This window comes from Oncorhynchus kisutch, unplaced genomic scaffold (assembly GCF_002021735.2).
Source record: "Oncorhynchus kisutch isolate 150728-3 unplaced genomic scaffold, Okis_V2 scaffold1029, whole genome shotgun sequence".
Lineage (NCBI taxonomy): Eukaryota > Metazoa > Chordata > Actinopteri > Salmoniformes > Salmonidae > Oncorhynchus > Oncorhynchus kisutch.
In genome coordinates, this window is record NW_022262974.1 from 91,598 (window position 1) to 113,649 (window position 22,052).

The window sequence follows — 22,052 nt, forward strand, 5'->3', positions numbered from 1 at the left end:
ATTGAGTTAGAACATTTGAAGTCATTTACTCATAATTCATCACCATTATTTAAAAAAAAAATTAAACTTGGGTCCCCCCCAAGAAATGTATCGAGCCCTGTGCAACCTGGAAGTGTTGACGCAAGCGGGTGTGTCGTTCAAAGCTCAATGGTGCGACTGCCTGTACTTCCGGAGAACGTCAACCTTTCACGAACAGCAAGAATAAGAAAAATTATGAAAGGGTTGCTTGTCTGTCTCTATTGACTGATAATTATACAATATTTATATTTGATAGAATTAAATACACTCGAACACTTAGGTGAATCGCAAGAAGCGGCCGAATCAACAGCAGGAGTACCACAGCTAAAGTAAGTCGGTGGTTGTTTGCATGATGATAGCTAGCCTCGTTGCTAATGACGATAACTACTAGCGAACGTTAGCTATTTTCCATTTCCTCGTTCCACCTAATTTGGGTTAACCGAAATTACGTTCCCCCTGAAATAAATGTAGTTCCATGTCAATGAGACTGCTATAGCTAAATACCAATGAAATAAATGGCGCTATTAATTGGCCTGCTAGCTAGCTAACATATCCAAGCAAGTAACGTTATTGCTTTTTCATCCAATTCAGTTTGTTTTGTATAACCTAACGTTAGCTAACTAGTTGTTGGCTGGATATATGAAAGTTATGGTTGGATAAAATTGTGGTTGCTGCTAAAAGTGGTGGTGGTTGCTTTTGACAAAATAAACGCTATCTATCTAGCTAGCTAACGTTATAAACATTCCCATCATTGGCTAAGTAACTAGCAAGCTAAGGTCAATTTACACATCTAACGTTACTGTAGGTGGCTAGCTAATCGATATGTCCACATTGTCAGTAAGTATCTTTTGTCTATGGAAGAAGCCTATAATAACAAACGTCGCTGCTGGCATCGTTTTTTTAGCTTGTGGAAAAGCATCTCTGCAGTTAACGTTAAATCAGTATTGTCCCTGTTAGCTAGGTAACGTTATGTCTTGTTATTAAATTGTGTAGGCCTAGATATAGCCATTATTTTTTTGGCGAAAAAGATTAGACCTACAGTAGAATGATTACTCATTTGATGTTAATCTGGCTATCTGAGACGAAATATATTGACGTGTATATAATATAAATGACGTTATTTACAGTATATATGGACATACAGTACCAGTCAAGTTTGGACACACCTACTCATTCAAGGGTTTTTCTTTATTTTTCTATTTTCTACATAGTATAATAATAGTGAAGACGTCACAACTATGAAGTAACACAGATGGAATCATGTAGTAACCAAAAAGTGTTAAACAAATTAAAATATATTTGAGATTCTTCAAAGTAGCCACCCTTTGCCTTTATGACAGCTTCAAATCAAATTTGATTTGTCTCATGTGCCGAATACGACAGACCTTACAGTGAAAGGCTTATTTACAAGCCCTTAACCAATAAGGCAGTTTTAAGAAAAATAATTACCTAAAAAATGTATAACAAATAGTTAAAGAGCAGCAGTAAAATAACAGTAGTGAGGCTATATACAGGGGGTACCGGTACAGAGTCAATATGCAGGGGCACCGATTAGTCGAGGTAATTGAGGCCGGAGTCTTTGACACTTTTTTTTTGGACCTTCCTCTGACACCGCTTGGTATAGAGGTACTGGATGGCAGGAAGCTTGGCCCCAGTGATGTACTGGGCCGTACGCACGACCCGCTGTAGTGCCTTGCGGTCGGAGGCCGGCAGTTGCCATACCAGGCAGTGATGCAACCAGTCAGGATGGTGCAGCTGTATAACTTTTTGAGGATCTGAGGACCCTTGCCAAATATTTTCAGGCTCCTGAGGGGGAATAGGCTTTGTCATGCCCTCTTCACGACTGTCTTGGTGTGTTTGGACCATGGTAATTTGTTGGTGATGCGGACACCAAGTAACTTGAAGCTCTCAACCTGCTCTACTACAGCCCTGCTGATGAGAATGGTGGCATGCTCGGTCCTCCTTTTCCTGTAGTCCACAATCATCTCTTTAGTCTTGATCACGTTGAGGGAGAGGTTGTTGTCCTGGCACAGACAGGTCTCTGACCTCCTCCCTATAGGCTGTCTCATTGTTGTCGGTGATCAGGCCTACCACTGTTGTTGTCAGCAAACTTAATGATGGTGAAGTCGTGCCTGGCCATGCAGTCATGGGTGAAGAGGAGGGGACTGAGCACGCACCCCTGAGGGGCCCCCATGTTAAGGATCAGCGTGGCAGATTTGTTGTTACCTACCCATACCACCTGGAGGTGGCCCGTCAGGAAGTCCAGGATCCAGTTGCAGAGGGAGGTGTTTAGTCCCAGGGTCCTTCGCTTAGTGATGAGCTTTGAGGGTACTATGGTGTTGAACACTGAGCTGTAGTCAATTAATAGCATGTTCCTTTTGTCCAGGTGGGAAAGGGTACCTGTGGAGTGCAATAGATTGCATCATCTGTGGATCTTTTGGCATTCTCTCAACCAGCTTCATGAGGTATCAAATCAAATTTTTCAAATGTATTGGTCACATACACGTGTTTAGCAGATTATTGCAGGTGTAGCAAAAATGCTTGTGCATCTGGCTCCGACAGTGCAGTAATATCTAACAAGTATTATCTACGTTTTACAACATATACCCAATACACATAAAAAATAAGTAAGGAATGGATTAATAATATATATAGATATGTCAGTTGCATTGAACTAGTATAGAGTAGAGGTCGACCGATTTATGATTTTTCAACGCCGATACCGATTTAATCTGAGGATTTTTATTTTTTATTTATTTGTAATAATGACAATTACAACAATACTGAATGAGCACTTATTTTTAACTTAACATAATACATCAATAAAATCTATTTAGCCTCAAATAAATAATGAAATATGTTCAATTTGGTTTAAATAATGCAAAAACAAAGTGTTGGAGAAGAAAGTAAAAGTGCAATATGTGCCATGTAAAAAAGCTAACGTTTAAGTTCCTTGCTCAGAACATGAGAACATATGAAAGCTGGTGGTTCCTTTTAACATGAGTCTTCAATATTCCCAGGTAAGAGGTTTTAGTTTGTAGTTATAGGACTATTTCTCACTATACCATTTGTATTTCATATACCTTTGACTATTGGATGTTCTTATAGGCACTATAGTATTGCCAGTGTAACAGTATAGCTTCCGTCCCCCTCCTCGTCCCTACCTGGGCTCGAACCAGGAACACATCGACAACATCCACACTCGAAGCATCGTTACCCATCGCTCCACAAAAGCCACGGCCCTTGCAGCGCAAGGGGAATAACTACTCCAAATCTAAAAGCGAGTTACGTTTGAAACAGTATTAGCGCACACCCAGCTAACTAGCTAGCCATTTCACATTGGTTACACCAGCCATTAGGCTGATAGGCTTGAAGTCATAAACAGCGTTGTGCTTGCGAAGAGCTGCTGGCAAAACGCACTAAAGTGCTGTTTATATGAATGATTACGTTTCTGCTGCTGCTCAGTCAGACTGCTCTATCAAATCAGACTTAATTATAACATAATAACACACAGAAATACGAGCCTTTGGTCAGTAATATGATCGAATCCGGAAACTATAATTTTGAAAACAAAATGTTTATTTCAGTGAAATACGGAACCGTTAGGGATGCCACCCGTTAGATAAAATACCTAAATCTAAATATTCTTGTTCCATTGCACAACCTTCAATGTATGTCATAATTACGTAAAATTCTGGCAAATTAGTTCGCAATGAGCCAGGCAGCCCAAACTGTTGCATATACCCTGACTCTGCGTGCAATGAACGCAAGAGATATTACACAATTTCACCTGGTTAATATTGCCTACTAAACTGGATTAGTAGTTATAACTAGTGATTATGATTGATTGTTTTTTTATAAGATAAGTTTAATGCTAGCTAGCAATTTACCTTCGTTTCTACTGCATTTGCGTAACAGGCAGGCTACTCGTGGAGTGCAATGGTTAGAGCGTTGGACTAGTTAACTGTGCAGTTGCAAGATTGAAACCCCTGAGCTGACAAGGTGAAAATCTGTCATTCTGCCCCAGAACAAGGCAGTTAGCCCACAGTTCCTAGGCAGTCATTGAAAATAAGAATGTGTTCTTAATAACTGACTTGCCTAGTTAAATAAAAGGTACATAATCGAAAATCGGCCCCCCAAAAATACCAATTTACGATTGTTATGATAAGGCAGATAATTAATCGGCCATTCCGATTAATCGGTCGACCTCTATTATAGAGTGCAGTTTATACATATGAGATGAGTAATGAACAGAAACATTAAAGTGTCTAGTGATCCATTTCTAAAAGTGGTCAGGGATTCCTGATCTATGTGTATAGGCAGCCGCCTCTGATGTGCTAGCGATGGCTGTTTAGCAGTCTGATGGCCTTGAGATAGAAGCTGTTTTTCAGTCTCTCGGTCTCAGCTTTGATGCACCTGTACTGACCTCGCCTTCTGGATGTTAGCGGGGTGAATAGGCAATGGCTCGGATTGTTGATGTCCTTGATGATCTTTTTGGCCTTCCTATGCCATTGGGTGCTGTAGGTGTCCAGGAGGGCAGGAAGTTTTCCCCCGGTAATGCGTTGGGCAGACCACACCACCCTCTGGATAGGTTTGCGGTTGTGGTTGGTGCAGTTGCTGTACCAGGTGGTGATACAGTCCAATAGGATGCTCTCAGTTGTGCACATCATTACTGGAATGCATTTCAATGAACAGGTGTGCCTTGTTAAAAGTTCATTTGTGGAATTTCTATCCTCAATGCGTTTGAGCCGATCATTTGTGTTGTGACAAGGTAGGGGTCCTATACAGAAGATAGCCCTATTTGGTAAAAGACCGAGTCCATGTTATGGCAAGAACAGCTCAAATAAGCAAAGAGAAACGACAGTCCATTACTTTAACCTTTCTGGCACAGGCGTTCTGCTAGCGACCCACCTCGACAACATACGGTGAAATTGCAGAGCGCCAAATTCAAAATACAGAAATAGTCATAATAAACATTCATAAAAAATACAAGTGTTATACATCGGCTTAAAGAGTTACTTCTTGTTAATCCAGTCAGATTTCAAAAGGGCTTTATGGCGAAAGCATACCATGCGATTATCTGAGGACAGCGCCCCGCATACAAAAGCATCAAAAAACAAACAGATGCATCACGAAGGTCAGAAATAGCGATAAAATAAATCGCTTACCTTTGAAGATCTTCATCTTTTTGCAATCCCAAAGGTCTGTTACACAATGAATGGTCGTTTTATTCGATAAAGTCCTTCTTTATATCCCAAAAATGACTAAAAATGTTTATTTGGCGCGTTTGATTCAGAAATACACCGGTTCCAACTCGCCCAACATGCCTACAAAGGATCTAAGTTACCTGTAAACTTAGTCCAAACATTTCAAACAATGTTTCTCATCCAACCTCAGGTACCCTAAAATGTAAATAATCATTTTCAATACCGGCGAAAAACACCACCTGAGTGACACTTAGAAACAATACGACTACTTCTTCATTTCCATTTTTTTTTTTTACATGGAACATTTTCTGAAGACTGTTGACTTCTAGTGGAAGCCATAGGAACTGCAATCTGTGTCCTAATAATTTGGCTTCCCCATAGAAAAGCATTGGGTTTCGCCTGCCAAATCAGTTCTGTTATACACACAGACATTATTTTAACAGTTTTAGAAACTTTAGTGTTTTCTATCCAATACTACCATGCATATGCATATCCTAGCTTCTGGGCCTGAGTAACAGGCAGTTTACTTTGGGCACCTCAGTCATCCAAACCTCCGAATACTGCCCCCTATCTCTAAGAAGTTTAAGAGATTGACTAACTTCCATCTAACAAATTTCATGAACTTTTAAAGTTTCTTCAAGTGCAGTCACAAAAACCATCAAGCGCTATGATGAAACTGGCTCTCATGAGGACCGCCACAGGAAAGGAAGACCCAGAGTTACCTCTTCTGCAGAGGATATGTTCATAAGAGGTAACTGCACCTCAGAAATTGCAGCCCAAATAAATGCTTCACAGAGTTCAAGTAACAGACACATCTCAACATCAACTTTTCAGGAGACTGCGTGAATCAGGCCTTCATGGTCAAATTGCTGCAAAGAAACCACTACTAAAGGACACATAAGAAGGAGAGACTTGCTTGGACCAAGAAACATGAGCAATGGACATTAGACCGAGTCCAAATTTGAATTATTTGGGCCAACCGCAATGTATTTGTGAGACGCAGAGTAGGTGAACGGATGATCTCTGCATGTGTGGTTCCCACCGTGAAGCATGGAAGAGAAGGTGTGATGTGGTGCCAGGGTCTCAGGCTAACCATAAGATGTATAGGAGGCACCAGGCCCAGCAAGGTGCCAGGGTCTCAGGTTAACCATAAGATGTATAGGAGGCACCAGGCCCAGCAAGGTGCCAGGGTCACTGGTTAACCACAAGATGTATATGAGGCACCAGGCCCAGCAAGGTGCCAGGGTCACTGGTTTAACCACAAGATGTATATGAGGCACCAGGCCCAGCAAGGTGCCAGGGTCTCAGGTTAACCACAAGGTCTGTAGGAGGCACCAGGCCCAGCAAGGTGCCAGGGTCTCAGGTTAACCACAAGGTCTGTAGGAGGCACCAGGCCCAGCAAGGTGCCAGGGTTTGTTCTCAAACCACTTTCTTTTATCCTTTTATTTATGACAGAACTCCCTTCCACCAAATGTGTACGATTACTGGAAATGATTGTTAATTGTCAGAAACTGAAAAAATGACCACACTATGAATTGTGGGTTTAAGGATGCAACACATTCTTTTTGTTCCGTCCAGTGTTATCGCGATTCCAGTACTCCGAAACCAGATTTTAAACTCGATGGTCCTTTAAAATCCTACGTTATGTAAAATATTGTGTTTTGTAGTTTACAAAATAAACAAATGTGACTGACCGACCATTTCGAATCTCACCATACCTTCTCTGCTATGCAATCCGGTTTCAGAGCTGGTCATGGGTGCACCTCAGCCACGCTCAAGGTCCTAAACGATATCTTAACCGCCATCGATAAGAAACATTACTGTGCAGCCGTATTCATTGATCTGGCCAAGGCTTTCGACTCTGTCAATCACCATATCCTCATCGGCAGACTCGACAGCCTTGGTTTCTCAAATGATTGCCTCGCCTGGTTCACCAACTACTTCTCTGATAGAGTTCAGTGTGTCAAATCGGAGGGTCTGCTGTCCGGACCTCTGGCAGTCTCTATGGGGGTGCCACAGGGTTCAATTCTTGGACCGACTCTCTTCTCTGTATACATCAATGAGGTCGCTCTTGCTGCTGGTGAGTCCCTGATCCACCTCTACGCAGACGACACCATTCTGTATACTTCCGGCCCTTCTTTGGACACTGTGTTAACAACCCTCCAGGCAAGCTTCAATGCCATACAACTCTCCTTCCGTGGCCTCCAATTGCTCTTAAATACAAGTAAAACTAAATGCATGCTCTTCAACCGATCGCTACCTGCACCTACCCGCCTGTCCAACATCACTACTCTGGACGGCTCTGACTTAGAATACGTGGACAACTACAAATACTTAGGTGTCTGGTTAGACTGTAAACTCTCCTTCCAGACCCATATCAAACATCTCCAATCCAAAGTTAAATCTAGAATTGGCTTCCTATTTCGCAACAAAGCATCCTTCACTCATGCTGCCAAACATACCCTTGTAAAACTGACCATCCTACCAATCCTCGACTTTGGCGATGTCATTTACAAAATAGCCTCCAATACCCTACTCAACAAATTGGATGCAGTCTATCACAGTGCAATCCGTTTTATCACCAAAGCCCCATATACTACCCACCATTGCGACCTGTACGCTCTCGTTGGCTGGCCCTCGCTTCATACTCGTCGCCAAACCCACTGGCTCCATGTCATCTACAAGACCCTGCTAGGTAAAGTCCCCCCTTATCTCAGCTCGCTGGTCACCATAGCATCTCCCACCTGTAGCACACGCTCCAGCAGGTATATCTCTCTAGTCACCCCCAAAACCAATTCTTTCTTTGGCCGCCTCTCCTTCCAGTTCTCTGCTGCCAATGACTGGAACGAACTACAAAAATCTCTGAAACTGGAAACACTTATCTCCCTCACTAGCTTTAAGCACCAACTGTCAGAGCAGCTCACAGATTACTGCACCTGTACATAGCCCACCTATAATTTAGCCCAAACAACTACCTCTTTCCCAACTGTATTTAATTTTAATTTATTTATAAAAAAATGTATTTCTACTTTGCACATTCTTCCATTGCAAAACTACCATTCCAGTATTTTACTTGCTATATTGTATTTACTTTGCCATCATGGCCTTTTTTGCCTTTACCTCCCTTCTCACCTCATTTGCTCACATTGTATATAGACTTGTTTATACTGCATTATTGACTGTATGTTTGTTTTTACTCCATGTGTAACTCTGTGTCGTTTTATCTGTCGAACTGCTTTGCTTTATCTTGGCCAGGTCGCAATTGTAAATGAGAACTTGTTCTCAACTTGCCTACCTGGTTAAATAAAGGTAAAATAAATAAATAAATAAACTGACAGCATAAGATTTTTTTCCTCAAACATTAGGACTGTTAACCTCAGGAAATTAAGTCTGCTTCATGTTTTGTTGCCTTTGCTTCTTTACTTCCTAGTATCGCGGTACTGGTATTGTGACAACTCTAATTAGGTCAGCCCGTGTCCCGACAAGTTTTCTTTGAAGGCCTGCTTGGAAAAGTTGAGTTGGCCTGTGTTGTTGTGTGGGGAACTTTGAAAGGAAGTCAATGGGGCTGAGAAATTGCCTCAAGCTACAGTGCATGAGAGAAGACAGTGGGAGAACCAGCTGCTAGCTGGCACTGCCACAGTGGGAATCCCTCCATATTGCCCCACCCCCCCAGATCTGATCTTTCCACTGAAGGTTAATGACTCCTTTTTAGAGCAGGGGTGTCAAACTCAGTCCATGGAGGACTGTGTCTGCTAGTTTTGTTAGTTCCTTTTCATTTGGCCAAATAAGACCTAGACGACAGGGTGAGTTTATTTTTATTTTTTATATATATTTTTTGAACCAATCAGGGACCCTAGTTGATCTATAAGGTACAAGAGAGGAGTGAACCCACAGATACTCGGCCCTGCATATGAGTTTGACACCTGTGACAAACTCATTGTAGAGGACAGTCGGGAGCTAACCCTGTCCACACACTGTCGCCGCAGTGATATTGTAGCTAACCCTGTCCACACACTGTCGCCGCAGTGATATTGTAGCTAACCCTGTCCACACACTGTCGCCGCAGTGATATTGTAGCTAACCCTGTCCACACACTGTCGCCGCAGTGATATTGTAGCTAACCCTGTCCACACACTGTCACCGCAGTGATATTGTAGCTAACCCTGTCCACACACTGTCGCCGCAGTGATATTGTAGCTAACCCTGTCCACACACTGTCGCCGCAGTGATATTGTAGCTAACCCTGTCCACACACTGTCGCCGCAGTGATATTGTAGCTAACCCTGTCCACACACTGTCGCCGCAGTGATATTGTAGCTAACCCTGTCCACACACTGTCGCCGCAGTGATATTGTAGCTAACCCTGTCCACACACTGTCGCCGCAGTGATATTGTAGCTAACCCTGTCCACACACTGTCACTGCAGTGATATTGTAGCTAACCCTGTCCACACACTGTCGCCGCAGTGTTATTGTAGCTAACCCTGTCCACACACTGTCGCCGCAGTGTTATTGTAGCTAACCCTGTCCACACACTGTCGCCGCAGTGTTATTGTAGCTAACCCTGTCCACACACTGTCACTGCAGTGTTATTGTAGCTAACCCTGTCCACACACTGTCGCTGCAGTGATATTGTAGCTAACCCTGTCCACACACTGTCACTGCAGTGTTATTGTAGCTAACCCTGTCCACACACTGTCACTGCAGTGTTATTGTAGCTAACCCTGTCCACACACTGTCGCTGCAGTGATATTGTAGCTAACCCTGTCCACACACTGTCACTGCAGTGATATTGGAGCTAACCCTGTCCACACACTGTCACTGCAGTGATATTGTAGCTATTTGTCACCAGTCTTGATCATTAAACACCCAAACACTCAGTTTGATAGTGCAGCCTGTTGTCTGAGCTACCTCAACTGTATAGCCTACGAGAGATAATGCGGCCTGTTGTCTGAGCTACCTCAACTGTATAGCCTACTAGAGAGATAATGCGGCCTGTTGTCTGAGCTACCTCAACTGTATAGCCTACTAGAGAGTAGAGTAGTACTTTATTGATCCCTTACTTGGAAAAATGTTTTATCACCACAGACAAGTATCAATACTACAGCCTACACATAATGATTAACTGATATTAAGACAACTGCACCTCAGGACCATTAAAAGAGAGTCCTTTTTTTGTTTTAGCTAATAAATGCTTTTGTCTATCCTTTTCTGGGGAAACGAGCAATAACATTTGTATCATGGACGTAATCATAAATCATCACATTCAAAGACTGATGGCTATGAGTAAGAATATACTATATACTCCTATTACAGGATTTCCCACTGCCTGGTGTCTGAAAAACACTTCTGATGGTGTCATGCACACACATGCCAAAAAAAACTACTTAGCAGGAAAGCCATCAATGTTATGTTTTTTTGGCATCATGTGTGCATGACAACAGAAGTGCATTTCAGATACCGGGATGTGGGAAATCCTGTGTTGAAGTTAATGGTTGTAATGCACAGATGGCTTAACATATGGCTAAGGTCATATAGACTTAAAGTAAGGTAACCTACACTGTTATCTAACTTTTATTAGATGACAGTATTAATGCAAGTTAATGTTATACCCACCACTAGGTGAGCAGCATGTAGTAAATATCGACCCCCTAAAAACACACATGAAGGCCAATTTTCCAATTTGATTATTGGACTGGAAAAAAGTAGCACACTCATTCATCTAAGGCAATAACACTAGTCATTTAGGTCTAATACAACCATGTATGCACACAAGATCCAGCATGACTGTTGTGCAGCCAGATAGATGGAAATGATTGCCTCTGGCTGGGACTGGATAAGTTGTCACCTCACCAACACCACTGCTGTCTTTGCTGTGCTGTGCTCTCCCTGTTTTGTAGTCATGCACTGTTTTGGGGGTTTATGTAATGGGAAGGCTGTGGAGCTGCCCTTGGGAGAGACTGGCTGTCTTTGACGCTGAGATAGAATTTGAGATACTGAACATGAGTCACCGGAGCGTGCACACACACACACTACTCCAGCTTCACCCATGCCTCCATGTCTCAGCAAATCATCTATGCTTTTCAGGATTCATTGTGTTGATATAAAACAAATACTTTGAGCAGTTATCGATGTGCAAACATCATTTGGTTGAGGTCGCACTGGTGGCTCTTGGGAAAGGGAGCTAGCTTTGTAGGTCCATTGAAAGTAGTCCTAGGCTACATCTATTTTCACTACTTTTGTCTCCTAACTGATCATTTTATGAAGTTGTTACACACCACTGGTGTGCTATTGTAATTAATGAGCAAGAAATCATTACTGACAATCAGGCAGTCTCAAGACAGTGTGATCGGGTTTACAATGATTAGGCCTGTTAACACACTCTCATGGGCAAGACATTCTGTTGATGAAGTCCAGGCTGTGTGTAAAGTGGTTATTTTGTTTCCCTGCTGTGAGACAACTTTATGTAATGGTTTACATAATAATCTCACTACCCACATCCTTGAGTACAGCCAGTGGGTGTAATCTAAGATGATTAAAATCACGACTTTCACTTTGTCTCCAGGGTCAAACCTCTTGACTACATTTCATGTTGGTTAGTATCTCTCTAGCAAGTCTTTGGTGGTAGAGCGAGACGTACAACAATGTTGTTCTGTTCACCTTTCTAATAGTAGACAATGATAAGAAATTGACTGTAGTCCATGTGCTCAACTTTGTCCTACTCAACATATTTGTCTCCTTAAGGCTAGAATCCTTAGTTAAAACAATAATAAGGTGTTACCCTGCCTCTGTTTTGGTAAAAGCTTAGGGATGAGCCTAGAGAAATGTTAACTCAAATTCAAAGGCAGAGCTATGTATGCAAGACCTGACCATCCATGATATCAAAATTATATTTAAATTGAGGCTATATGGTGTTTGTTTACAGTAAAATAATGTTTATTTTGTGTTCTGGATGGGTATTGACAGTTGATCTAAACACTGCATTTAAACATTTATAGTCATCAAATCAATGGGTAAAAATCATTAAGTTAAAAACATTGCTGTAGCAAGTAAGGATTCCTAGCTTTAATAAGCATGGTAGCTAACAGTCCAGCATGCTCTGATTTAAAGTATGTCCCGTTCAGCCAGACAAAAGATCTCAGTAGCTATATTTTCATTTTATTTATGTTTTTTCTTTTTTTTTACTGGTCAAGTCAGTTAAGAACAAAATCTTATTTACAATGACTGCCTACCCCGGCTTAATCCTAACGACGCAGGGCCAATTGTGCGCCGCACTATGGGACTCCCAATCACGGCCAGTTGTGATACAGCCTGGAATCGAACCGGGTCTGTAGTGACGCCTCTAGCACTGAGATGCAGTGCCTTAGACCACTGCGCCACTCGGGAGCCCATATTGGCCAGGTGCCTCGTAGGACAGTCAGTCTAGATTTATTGATGGCCTGCTGGTGAAACCAAAGTGCTGAGTCATAGATCACCTCTTTAAACCACCATTGTCCTCATTCACTCAATGACATTGTACTGAGGGACTTCTCCTAACGTGTTTACTTCCTGCTTGCTCCCTAGGTCTCCTATCTCTTCCCTGTTCCGACCCCGATGTCGAGCACATCGGCCAGCCACCACAGTGAGTGGTAGAGGGGGGGCGAAGGGGCAGCCAGCGGCCCTGTGCCAGTGACGGGCTGTGGTGGGCACGGCCCGAGGCCTCTAACTGGATCCCTCGAAGCAGCAGCAGCCGCCCGGCGGTTCCCGCAGTGCCATGGACCATCCAAAAGAGGGTGAGCGGCCGGCGAGGAGCAGCAAGGTGGCACAGGGGCGCAGCGGGCACTCCAGACCCTCCAGCTCCTCAGCCTCCTCCGGGGTTCTCATGGTGGGACCTAACTTCCGCGTGGGCAAGAAGATCGGCTGCGGCAACTTCGGAGAACTGAAGCTCGGTAAGAGGAGTTAATGTAATCTTTATAATGGTAGGACTGTATTTCATATTGATCCACCCAAGGACACTCGGTTTACATGTGGTAACATGAACTGCTCTTTGTTGTGTTGATGATTTCATACGATGTGTTGGACACTAGTGTTGTCATGATACCAACATATTACTTACAATACCAGACCAAGTATCACGATACTGAGTAGTATATTACCGTGGTTTATCTTGGCCAGGTCACAGTTGCAAATGAGAACTTGTTTTCAACTAGCCTACCTGGTTAAATAAAGGTGAAATCATTATTTTGTATATATATATTTTTTAATACCGTGCATCACTATTGGCCACACAAGCCTCCCAGACCCAGTATCCCTTATGTTGTCCATAGTGCTTTTATTTTGGGCTCACGGGGATAGGCATATTGATAGTGATTTATTCATGCCTGCTTCATAGTAATCACATAAATAATGCACAGTCTTTCAGTGGCTTGGCCTATCATGGCCAGGAACATAAAAGCCATATTTCAGATGCTAAATTCATGACATTCTGACAATCCAATGACACGGAGGACTGAGAAGGTTTATCAGCTTCAACGTGTGCTGTTATAACTGGTTATATTATAACCTCCCACAGCAACACAAGACCGACACCACTGTCTCTGAGACCCATCGGCACTAATGTTGTGTCTGTGTACAGAATTCCGTTGTAGTAGTACATGTGGTACTCTGCTATGCTGCTGTACCAATAATCAATGCATTTCTCTTAATTGAGTAGATTAGCTAGTACACGTGATGGCCATAGGCGGGGCCTGCTTGCTGAATGGAGCATACTGGGGTCACACCAATGATGTTTATAAAACCTGGTATTGGTCATTGAGAGGTTTTGAAACCACCGGTCGGCCATATTGGCGCTCCTCATTTAAGAGCAGTCCTCCATAGGAATTACTGGAATTCTACATTATTTAAAAAAAATTTAAATAACATTACATTTATTTAACTTTTGTTTTCGTCCATAAAATTTATCAAAAAAAATATATGCCAAGGAAAATGTTATATTTTACTTTTGTGTTTAGCTCACGTAATATAATTTGAAAGTTTGCATAAGGTTTCTGTAATATAATATGAGGTAAAAAAAAATGTAGACATTAATAAATGCATTTCTATAACTTTCTAAATATTTTTTACAATTGTGGGGGAGGCCCGAAATGTCAGTGCGGTGGCTTCAACACAGCGCCCACGCATTAGTAATCTAGTGTATATAGACATTTGAAGTCGGAAGTTTACATTACACTTAGCTTGGAGTCATTAAAACTTGTTTTTCAACCACTCCACAAATTTCTTGTTAACAAACTATAGTTTTGGCAAGTCGGTTAGGACATCTACTTTGTGTGTGACACAAGTAATTTTTCCAGCAATTGTTTACAGACAGATTATTTCACTTAGAATTCACTGTATCACAATTCCAGTGGGTCAGAAGTGTACATACACTAAGTTGACTGTGCCTTTAAACAGCTTGGAAAATTCCAGAAAATTGTCATGGCTTTAGAAGCTTCTGATAGGCTAATTTACATCATTTGAGTCAATTGGAGGTGTACCTGTGGATGTATTTCAAGGCCTACCTTCAAACTCAGTGCCTCTTTGCTTGACATCATGGGAAAATCTAAATAAATCAGCCAAGACCTCAGAAAATAAATTGTAGACCTCCCCAAGTCTGGTTCATCCTTGGGAGCAATTTCCAAACGCCTGACGGTATCACGTTCATCTGTACAAACAATAGTACGCAAGTATGAACACCATGGGACTACGCAGCTGTCATACCGCTCAGGAAGGAGACTCGTTCAGTCTCCTAGAGATGAACGTACTTTGGTGCGAAAAGTGCAAATCAATCCCAGAACAACAGCAAATGACCTTGTGAAGTATCTATATCCACAGTAAAACGAGTCCTATATCGACATAACCTGATAGGCCGCTCAGCAAGAAAGAAGCCACTGCTCCAAAACCACCATTAAAAAAGCCAGACTTCTGTTTGCAACTGCACGGGGGGACAAAGATCATACTTTTTGGAGAAATGTCCTCTGGTCTGATGAAACAAAAATAGAGCTGTTTGGCAATAATAGCCATTGTTATGTTAGCTGGAAAAAGGGGGAGGCTTGCTAGCCGAAGAACAACATCCCAACCGTGAAACACGGGGTTGGCAGCATCATGTTGTGGGGTGCTTTGCTGCAGGAGGGACTGGTGCACTTCACAAAATAGATGGCATCATGAGGTAGGAAAATTATTGGATATATTGAAGCAACATCTCAAGACATCAGTCAGAAAGTTAAAGCTTGGTTGCAAATGGGTCTTCCAAATGGACAATGACCCCAAGCATACTTCCACATTTGTGGCAAAATGGCTTAAGGACAACAAATTCCAGGTATTGGAGTGGCCATCACAAAGCCCTGACCTCAATCCTATAGAACATTTGTGGGCAGAACTGAAAAAGTGTGTGCGAGCAAGGAGGCCTACGAACCTGACTCAGGTACACCAGCTCTCAGGAGGAATGGGCCAAAATTGACCCAACTTTTGTGGGAAGCTTGTGGAAGGGTACCAGAAACATTTGACCCAAGTTAAACAATTTAAAGGCAATGGTACCAAATACTAATTGTGTGTATGTAAACTTCTGACCCACTGGGAATGTGATGAAAGAAATAAAAACTGAAATAAATCATTCTCTCTACTGTTATTCTGACATTTCACTTAAAGTAAAGTGGTGATCCTAACTGACCTAAAACAGGGCATTTTTACTCTGATTAAATGTCAGGAATTGTGAAAAACTGAGTTTAAATGTATTTGGCTAAGGTGTATGTAAACTTCCGACTTCAACTGTGAATCATTGGGTCACACACAAACCGCTGTCTAGAGATAGATTGATGCATACACACTCATTTCTTGAGGCTGGACTGAAGTTCCCCTGAGCAACGCAAAGCTCACTATTTTTCTATGCCTTTTTTGTCCTGCTCTGAAACTGCTTTTGGAGATGGTCATTTGCTGTCTACTAAGCCAAACACCAAAACACTCTATTTAGGCAAGCCCTTCAGTAGGTTGAGTAATAACCAAAGTGCTCTTATCTGAATGCCACCTCTCTCTCTGCTTTGTTTCAGGTAAAAATCTCTACACCAATGAGTATGTAGCTATTAAACTGGTAAGTACTCTCTCCTGAAAAAAATGCACTGAACAAAAATATAAACACAACATGTGTTGGTTTCATGAGCTGAAATAAAAGATCACTGACATTTTCCATACACATAAAAAACGTATTTCTCATTGTGTTTTTGCACATATTTGTTTACATCCCGTTTAGTGAGAATTTCTCCTTTGCCAAGATAATCCTTCCACCTGACCAGGTGTGGCATATCAAGAAGCTGATTAAACAGCATGATCATTGCACAGGTGCACCTTGTGCTGGGGACAATAAAATGCCACTCTAAAATGTGCGAATTTGTAACACTACACAATGCTACAGATGTCTCAAGTTAAGGGAGCGTGCAATTGGCATGCTGACTGCAGGAATTGAGTTGTTGCCAGAGAATTGAATGTTCATTTACTCTACCATAAGCTGGCTCCAACATCATTTTAGAGAACTTGGCAATGCGTCCAACCAGCCTCAACTACAGACCACGTGTAACCACGCCAGCGCAGGACATCCCCATCCAGCTTCTTCACATGCGGCATCGTCTGAGACCAACCACCCAGACAGCTGATAAAACTGTGGATTTGCACAACCTAATAATTTCTGCACAAACTGTCAGAAACCTACTCAGGGAAGCTCATCTGTGTGCTCAGTTCGGGGTCGTAACCGATTTCGGTGGGCAAATGCTCAGCTACGATGGACACTGGCACGCTGGAGAGGTGTGCTCTTCACAGATGAATCCCAGTTTTGACTGTACAGGGCAGATGGCAGAAAGCGTGTATACCAGTGCCCAATGGTAGCAGTGGGGTTATGGTATGGGCGGGCATAAGCTACGAACACAGTTAGCGGTGACCCAAAGGCCTTATGTAGGCTACAGTTAGCGGTGACCCAAAGGCCTTATGTAGGCTACAGTTAGCGGTGACCCAAAGGCCTTATGTAGGCTACAGTTAGCGGTGACCCAAAGGCCTTATGTAGGCTACAGTTAGCGGTGACCCAAAGGCCTTATGTAGGCTACAGTTAGCGGTGACCCAAAGGCCTTATGTAGGCTACAGTTAGCGGTGACCCAAAGGCCTTATGTAGGCTACAGTTAGCGGTGACCCAAAGGCCTTATGTAGGCTACAGTTAGCGGTGACCCAAAGGCCTTATGTAGGCTACAGTTAGCGGTGACCCAAAGGCCTTATGTAGGCTACAGTTAGCGGTGACCCAAAGGCCTTATGTAGGCTACAGTTAGCGGTGACCCAAAGGCTACACGCATAATCTGTCACTCATCAATAATTGAGCAAAGGGGGCTACCTGGGTGGCCCAGTGGTCTAGGGCTAACCAGGTCGCCAGGTGCACGGCGTTTCCTCCGACACATTGGTGAGGTTGGCTTCCGGGTTGGATGCGTGCTGTGTTAAGAAGCAGTGTGGCTTGGTTGGGTTGTGTTTCGGAGGACGCATGGCTTTCGACCTTCGTCTCTCCCGAGCCCGTACGGGAGTTGTAGCGATGAGACAAGATAGTAACTACTAACAATTGGATACCACGAAATTGGGGAGAAAAGGGGGCAAAATAAATACATAAATAAAATGATCCCAGAGGACACATCGCCTGAAAAACATCAGACTCTGCCTTTGAAGCAGAAGACTGTCTTTAAGTTGTTGACAGTCAACATGGTGAGCCCTGGCAGTAATTTCTCTAAAGGACAGGTCTAGAGGAGTTTGGGGGCTGTCGTATGAGGTACTTGACAGCAGCACTGCTCTGTATACTTCGAATCGGGCCAGAATGAATGCATATCAATTGTAGGCTACTGAAGTCTTTGTTTACAAAATAAGATTTCTGAGGGTTGATACTGAAAGGGAAATTAGACTTGTCCTTTTTTATGTGGATGTGACTAGGCCTAATTGTCAGCATACCAGCATACCGCCCTGCATCCCACTGCTGGCTTGCCTCTGAAGCTAAACAGGGTTGCCACTAGTAGGTCCCTGGATGGGAGACCAGATGCTGTTGGAAGTGGGGTTGGAGGGTCCTCTGGTCTTAAGATCGAATCCCAATGCTCCATGGCAGTGAAGGGGACATTGCTCTGCATAGGGTGCCGTCTTCCTGATGTGACATTAAACAGGTGTCCTGACTCTCTGTGGTCATTAATAATCCCATGGCACTTATCCCAATTGTATAGGTGTTAACTAGAGGTTGACCGATTAGGGTTTTTCAACACTGATACCGATTTATTGGAGGAACAAAAAAAGCAGATACCGATTTAATCGGGCGACTTTTTATTTTATTTTATTTGTAATAATGACAATTACAACAATACTGAACACTTATTTTAACTTAACATAATACATCAATAAAAATCCATTTAGCCTCATAAATAATGAAACATGTTCAATTTGGTGAAAAAAATTATGCAAAAACTAAGTGTTGGAGAAGAAAATACATGCAATATGTGCCATGTAAAAAAAGCTAACTTTTAAGTTCCTTGCTCAGAACATGAGAACATGTTAAATGGAACCAACAACTTTCATATGAGACTTCAATATTCCAAGGTAAGAGGTTTTAGGTTGTAGTTAATATAGTATATATAGGACAATTTCTCTCTGTACCGTTGCATATAATTGATGCGGTGCACATTCACGGAAAAAGGACTGTCATTTCTCCAACGTGTACCTAACCACGTTGGAGCAAAGACCGTCCTTTTTCCGCGAATGTGCACCGCATCGATTATATGCAACGCAGGACACACTAGATAACTACACATGGTTGATGATATTACTAGTTTAACTAGTGATTATGATTTTTTTTTTTTTTTACCTTTAAGTCGGTTAAGAACTAATTCTTATTTTGAATGACGGCCTAGGAACAGTGGGTTAACTGCCTGTTCAGGGGCAGAACAACAGATCTGTACCTTGTCAGCTCGGGGATTTGAACTTGCAACCTTTCGGTTACTAGTCCAACGCTCTGACTGGTGTAGTCTACTTTTCTCTGGTACTTTTCTCAGTGTAGTCTACTTTTCTCTGGTACTTTTCTCAGTGTAGTCTACTTTTCTCTGGTAAAATGCCAGATTAACTTCAAGCAAAACATTAGGAAATGTAGCTGGCTGCATTCTTTCTATAGTAAACATTAGAAATTTGATGGCCATGCATTGTTTTTTGCAACACAGGAATAACTAGCTTATTCATTGTAAGCTCATTTACTTGTGTGGCTGCCAGCCAAATAGCGTTGCACTTCTGTTGTCATCTGATGAAAATGAAGCTATTTTCTGCCAAATGTGTTGCATGAATGTATTTTTGGTGAAGGAGAACTATAGTTGCACTCCCCGGACCAGTTTATTTATATTGAAAGACCAAACACTTGACTTTCAATATAAAACGCAGGTGAAATTATTTAAACAGATATTTTTTGAAAATGCAGATTTCTGAGCTCTTAACGCGACCCCTGTAAAGGATACCTGCTAACATGTATTGAAGTTAATAGTCCTAATGCTCTTCATACATCACAAGCTAGGCTGGGATATGTGTGGCACAATGGTTGCCTGGCAGGACTGTTCTGGACAAGCAGATAAATAGTAGCTGGTGGAAATGCCAGCTTAGGTGTGCCTCTAAAAGCTGTGGCACGGGAAATGACTCATGCCATTCTAATAGCTCTCCAGACGGCTATAAATTGCTGTACTACCAAAAAATATGAAGCTCGCAAAAGTCTCATTACAATTTAAGTTAGCAATTTGAACCCAAATGCTGTGGGGGAAACTGCCAGTCAGTAAAAGTGTATCCCCCCCCCATTGTTAATTGAAGTGCTTTGTTGTACCCTGTCGCGCAGGAACCAGTCAAGTCGAGGGCACCACAGTTACATTTGGAGTACGGTTCTACAAACATTAGGAAGTACAGGTAAGGTCACGCTCTGGATTATCTTCATTCCTGTTCCCTGGTGTTCTTGTGTTTGCTGCATGACAATCACTCAACTGTTTTTTGGTTGATTTAACAAAAAGATTACCCCATATCCACAATAAGTGATTACTCGCTCTAGATGACAACGATAAGCTTTGACATTAATTTTGAGAATATTTTGGCTTCATTTCATGCAAGGGACTAGTTTGACCTGTAAATTGGTTGGACATCTCAAATATAAATGATTAAAATCCATTGTGGTTGGTTTCTACAGCTGAGACTATGATCTTAACCTAGTTGAATGGGCTTGTATGACACATGAAGCACAACAGACGATGTTTGCAAGACCGGCACTAAGGGAAACCTAGTCAGTTTTAGAACAGAATGCCTTCAACTGAAATGTGTCTTCCACATTTAACCCAGCCCCTCTGAATCAAAGAGGTGCGGGGGGCTGTCTTAATCGACTGCCTTGCTCAGGGGCAGACCGACAGATTTTTACTTTGTCAGCTCGGGGATTCGATCCAGCAACCTTTAGGTCATTGGCCCAACGCTCTAACCACTAGGCTACCACTATACCTCATGTTGGTTTTGACACTAGGATGTTGGTTTTACCAGGGAGGGAGAATCCACAACAGGAAGGAAAGGCTATCCCCGTATTTTCTCGCTCATACAACTTGAAGCCCCCCACCACCAGGCAGCAGAAAAGCAACTTCCTTTCCCCAGTGCTGATAAGACTCCTTTAGCCTAATGTTTCCTGGGAACAACTGCCCGGGTTGTTTGTGTGTCTGTTCTCTGGGGAGGAAGATAAGTTACCGTGGATGTATAGCTACGACAAGCCCTCTCCTTTGTCTGTGTGAGCCGCCGTGGTGTTTGATCTCGGCATTTGCATCCCCCCATACAGGAAGTGCTGTCATTCGCCACCGCCAACACCTAGGAAGAGATGTACCCTTTACAGTTTACAGGGGTCACGTTTAAATGCCAGCTGTGCTAAGCTGGTGGGTCATTATCTCAATGTTAGAAGAGAAAGTGTGCGATACTTGAGGACGAATTTGAGCTCTCGGTTCTGGTTGCTGCCATGGAGGCCTTTTTTGTGTGGACAGCCTTCACATATTATTACCCTATGGAAAGCGGGGGGGGCATGAGACCCTGTTAATACAACAAAATCTGGAATTGTATGCAATTGCCCTGTTTTTGTCTATAGAGGTTCATCCTACTTACAAGTTCATGCCATAACAGATCAAACTTATTTTTTTTTAAATAAAAAATGTTTATGTTTTAAGCAAATAGGGCCTTAACGGATTTGGACATCAGACAAAAAAAATCAATTCCCCCCCATAGTCACTTGGTGCCTGCCTTGACTGCTTATTATGTTTCACACTGCTTGAATCAACTTCAGAAGAGGTGGAATTTGAGTTTGTTCAAACTTGCCTAAACATTCAAAAGATGCTCACTGCTGTGCATTTCTGTGTAGAACAGTTACTAGTTAATGCAAGGTCCAAGGTCCCATCAACCAAATAGGTGATTCACAACCCCCCTTACACCAGCCACTGTCAGGAATCTTGTGAAGACCTAATGATCATTATAGAGCATTAGATTATGGGAAACACTACTTTTTCCCCTCTCCCGAGTATCTGAGGAATGGGTGGAAACCCACACGCTGAGATACATAGAAATGAAGGTCTTTTAATAGCTGCTCTAAGAAGCTCCTATTAAACCATGGTGAAACAGTGCTTTTTCATTGGTGCTTTTTTGTTTGTTGGGAAACAGTAAAACTACCAAAGGTCATTCTTCCAGAAATGGAGATAGGATATGACCTTGTCATACTCCGCCAGCCAACTATGGAGCAGACGAGTGCATCAGACAACAACATAAATTG

At 42.5% G+C, this 22,052-nt stretch overlaps 1 protein-coding gene across 1 annotated transcript; it reads left to right on the forward strand.

Moving 5' to 3' along the window:
• Positions 1 to 107: 107 nt before the first annotated feature.
• On the forward strand, positions 108 to 20,176 carry LOC109877267 (casein kinase I-like; the record flags this gene model as incomplete). Its single annotated transcript, XM_031817448.1, has 4 exons — positions 108 to 347; positions 12,788 to 13,152; positions 16,285 to 16,325; positions 20,109 to 20,176. Coding segments are annotated over exons 2-4 (284 nt in total), but the record flags the coding sequence as incomplete, so codon positions are not given.
• Positions 20,177 to 22,052: the final 1,876 nt, after the last annotated feature.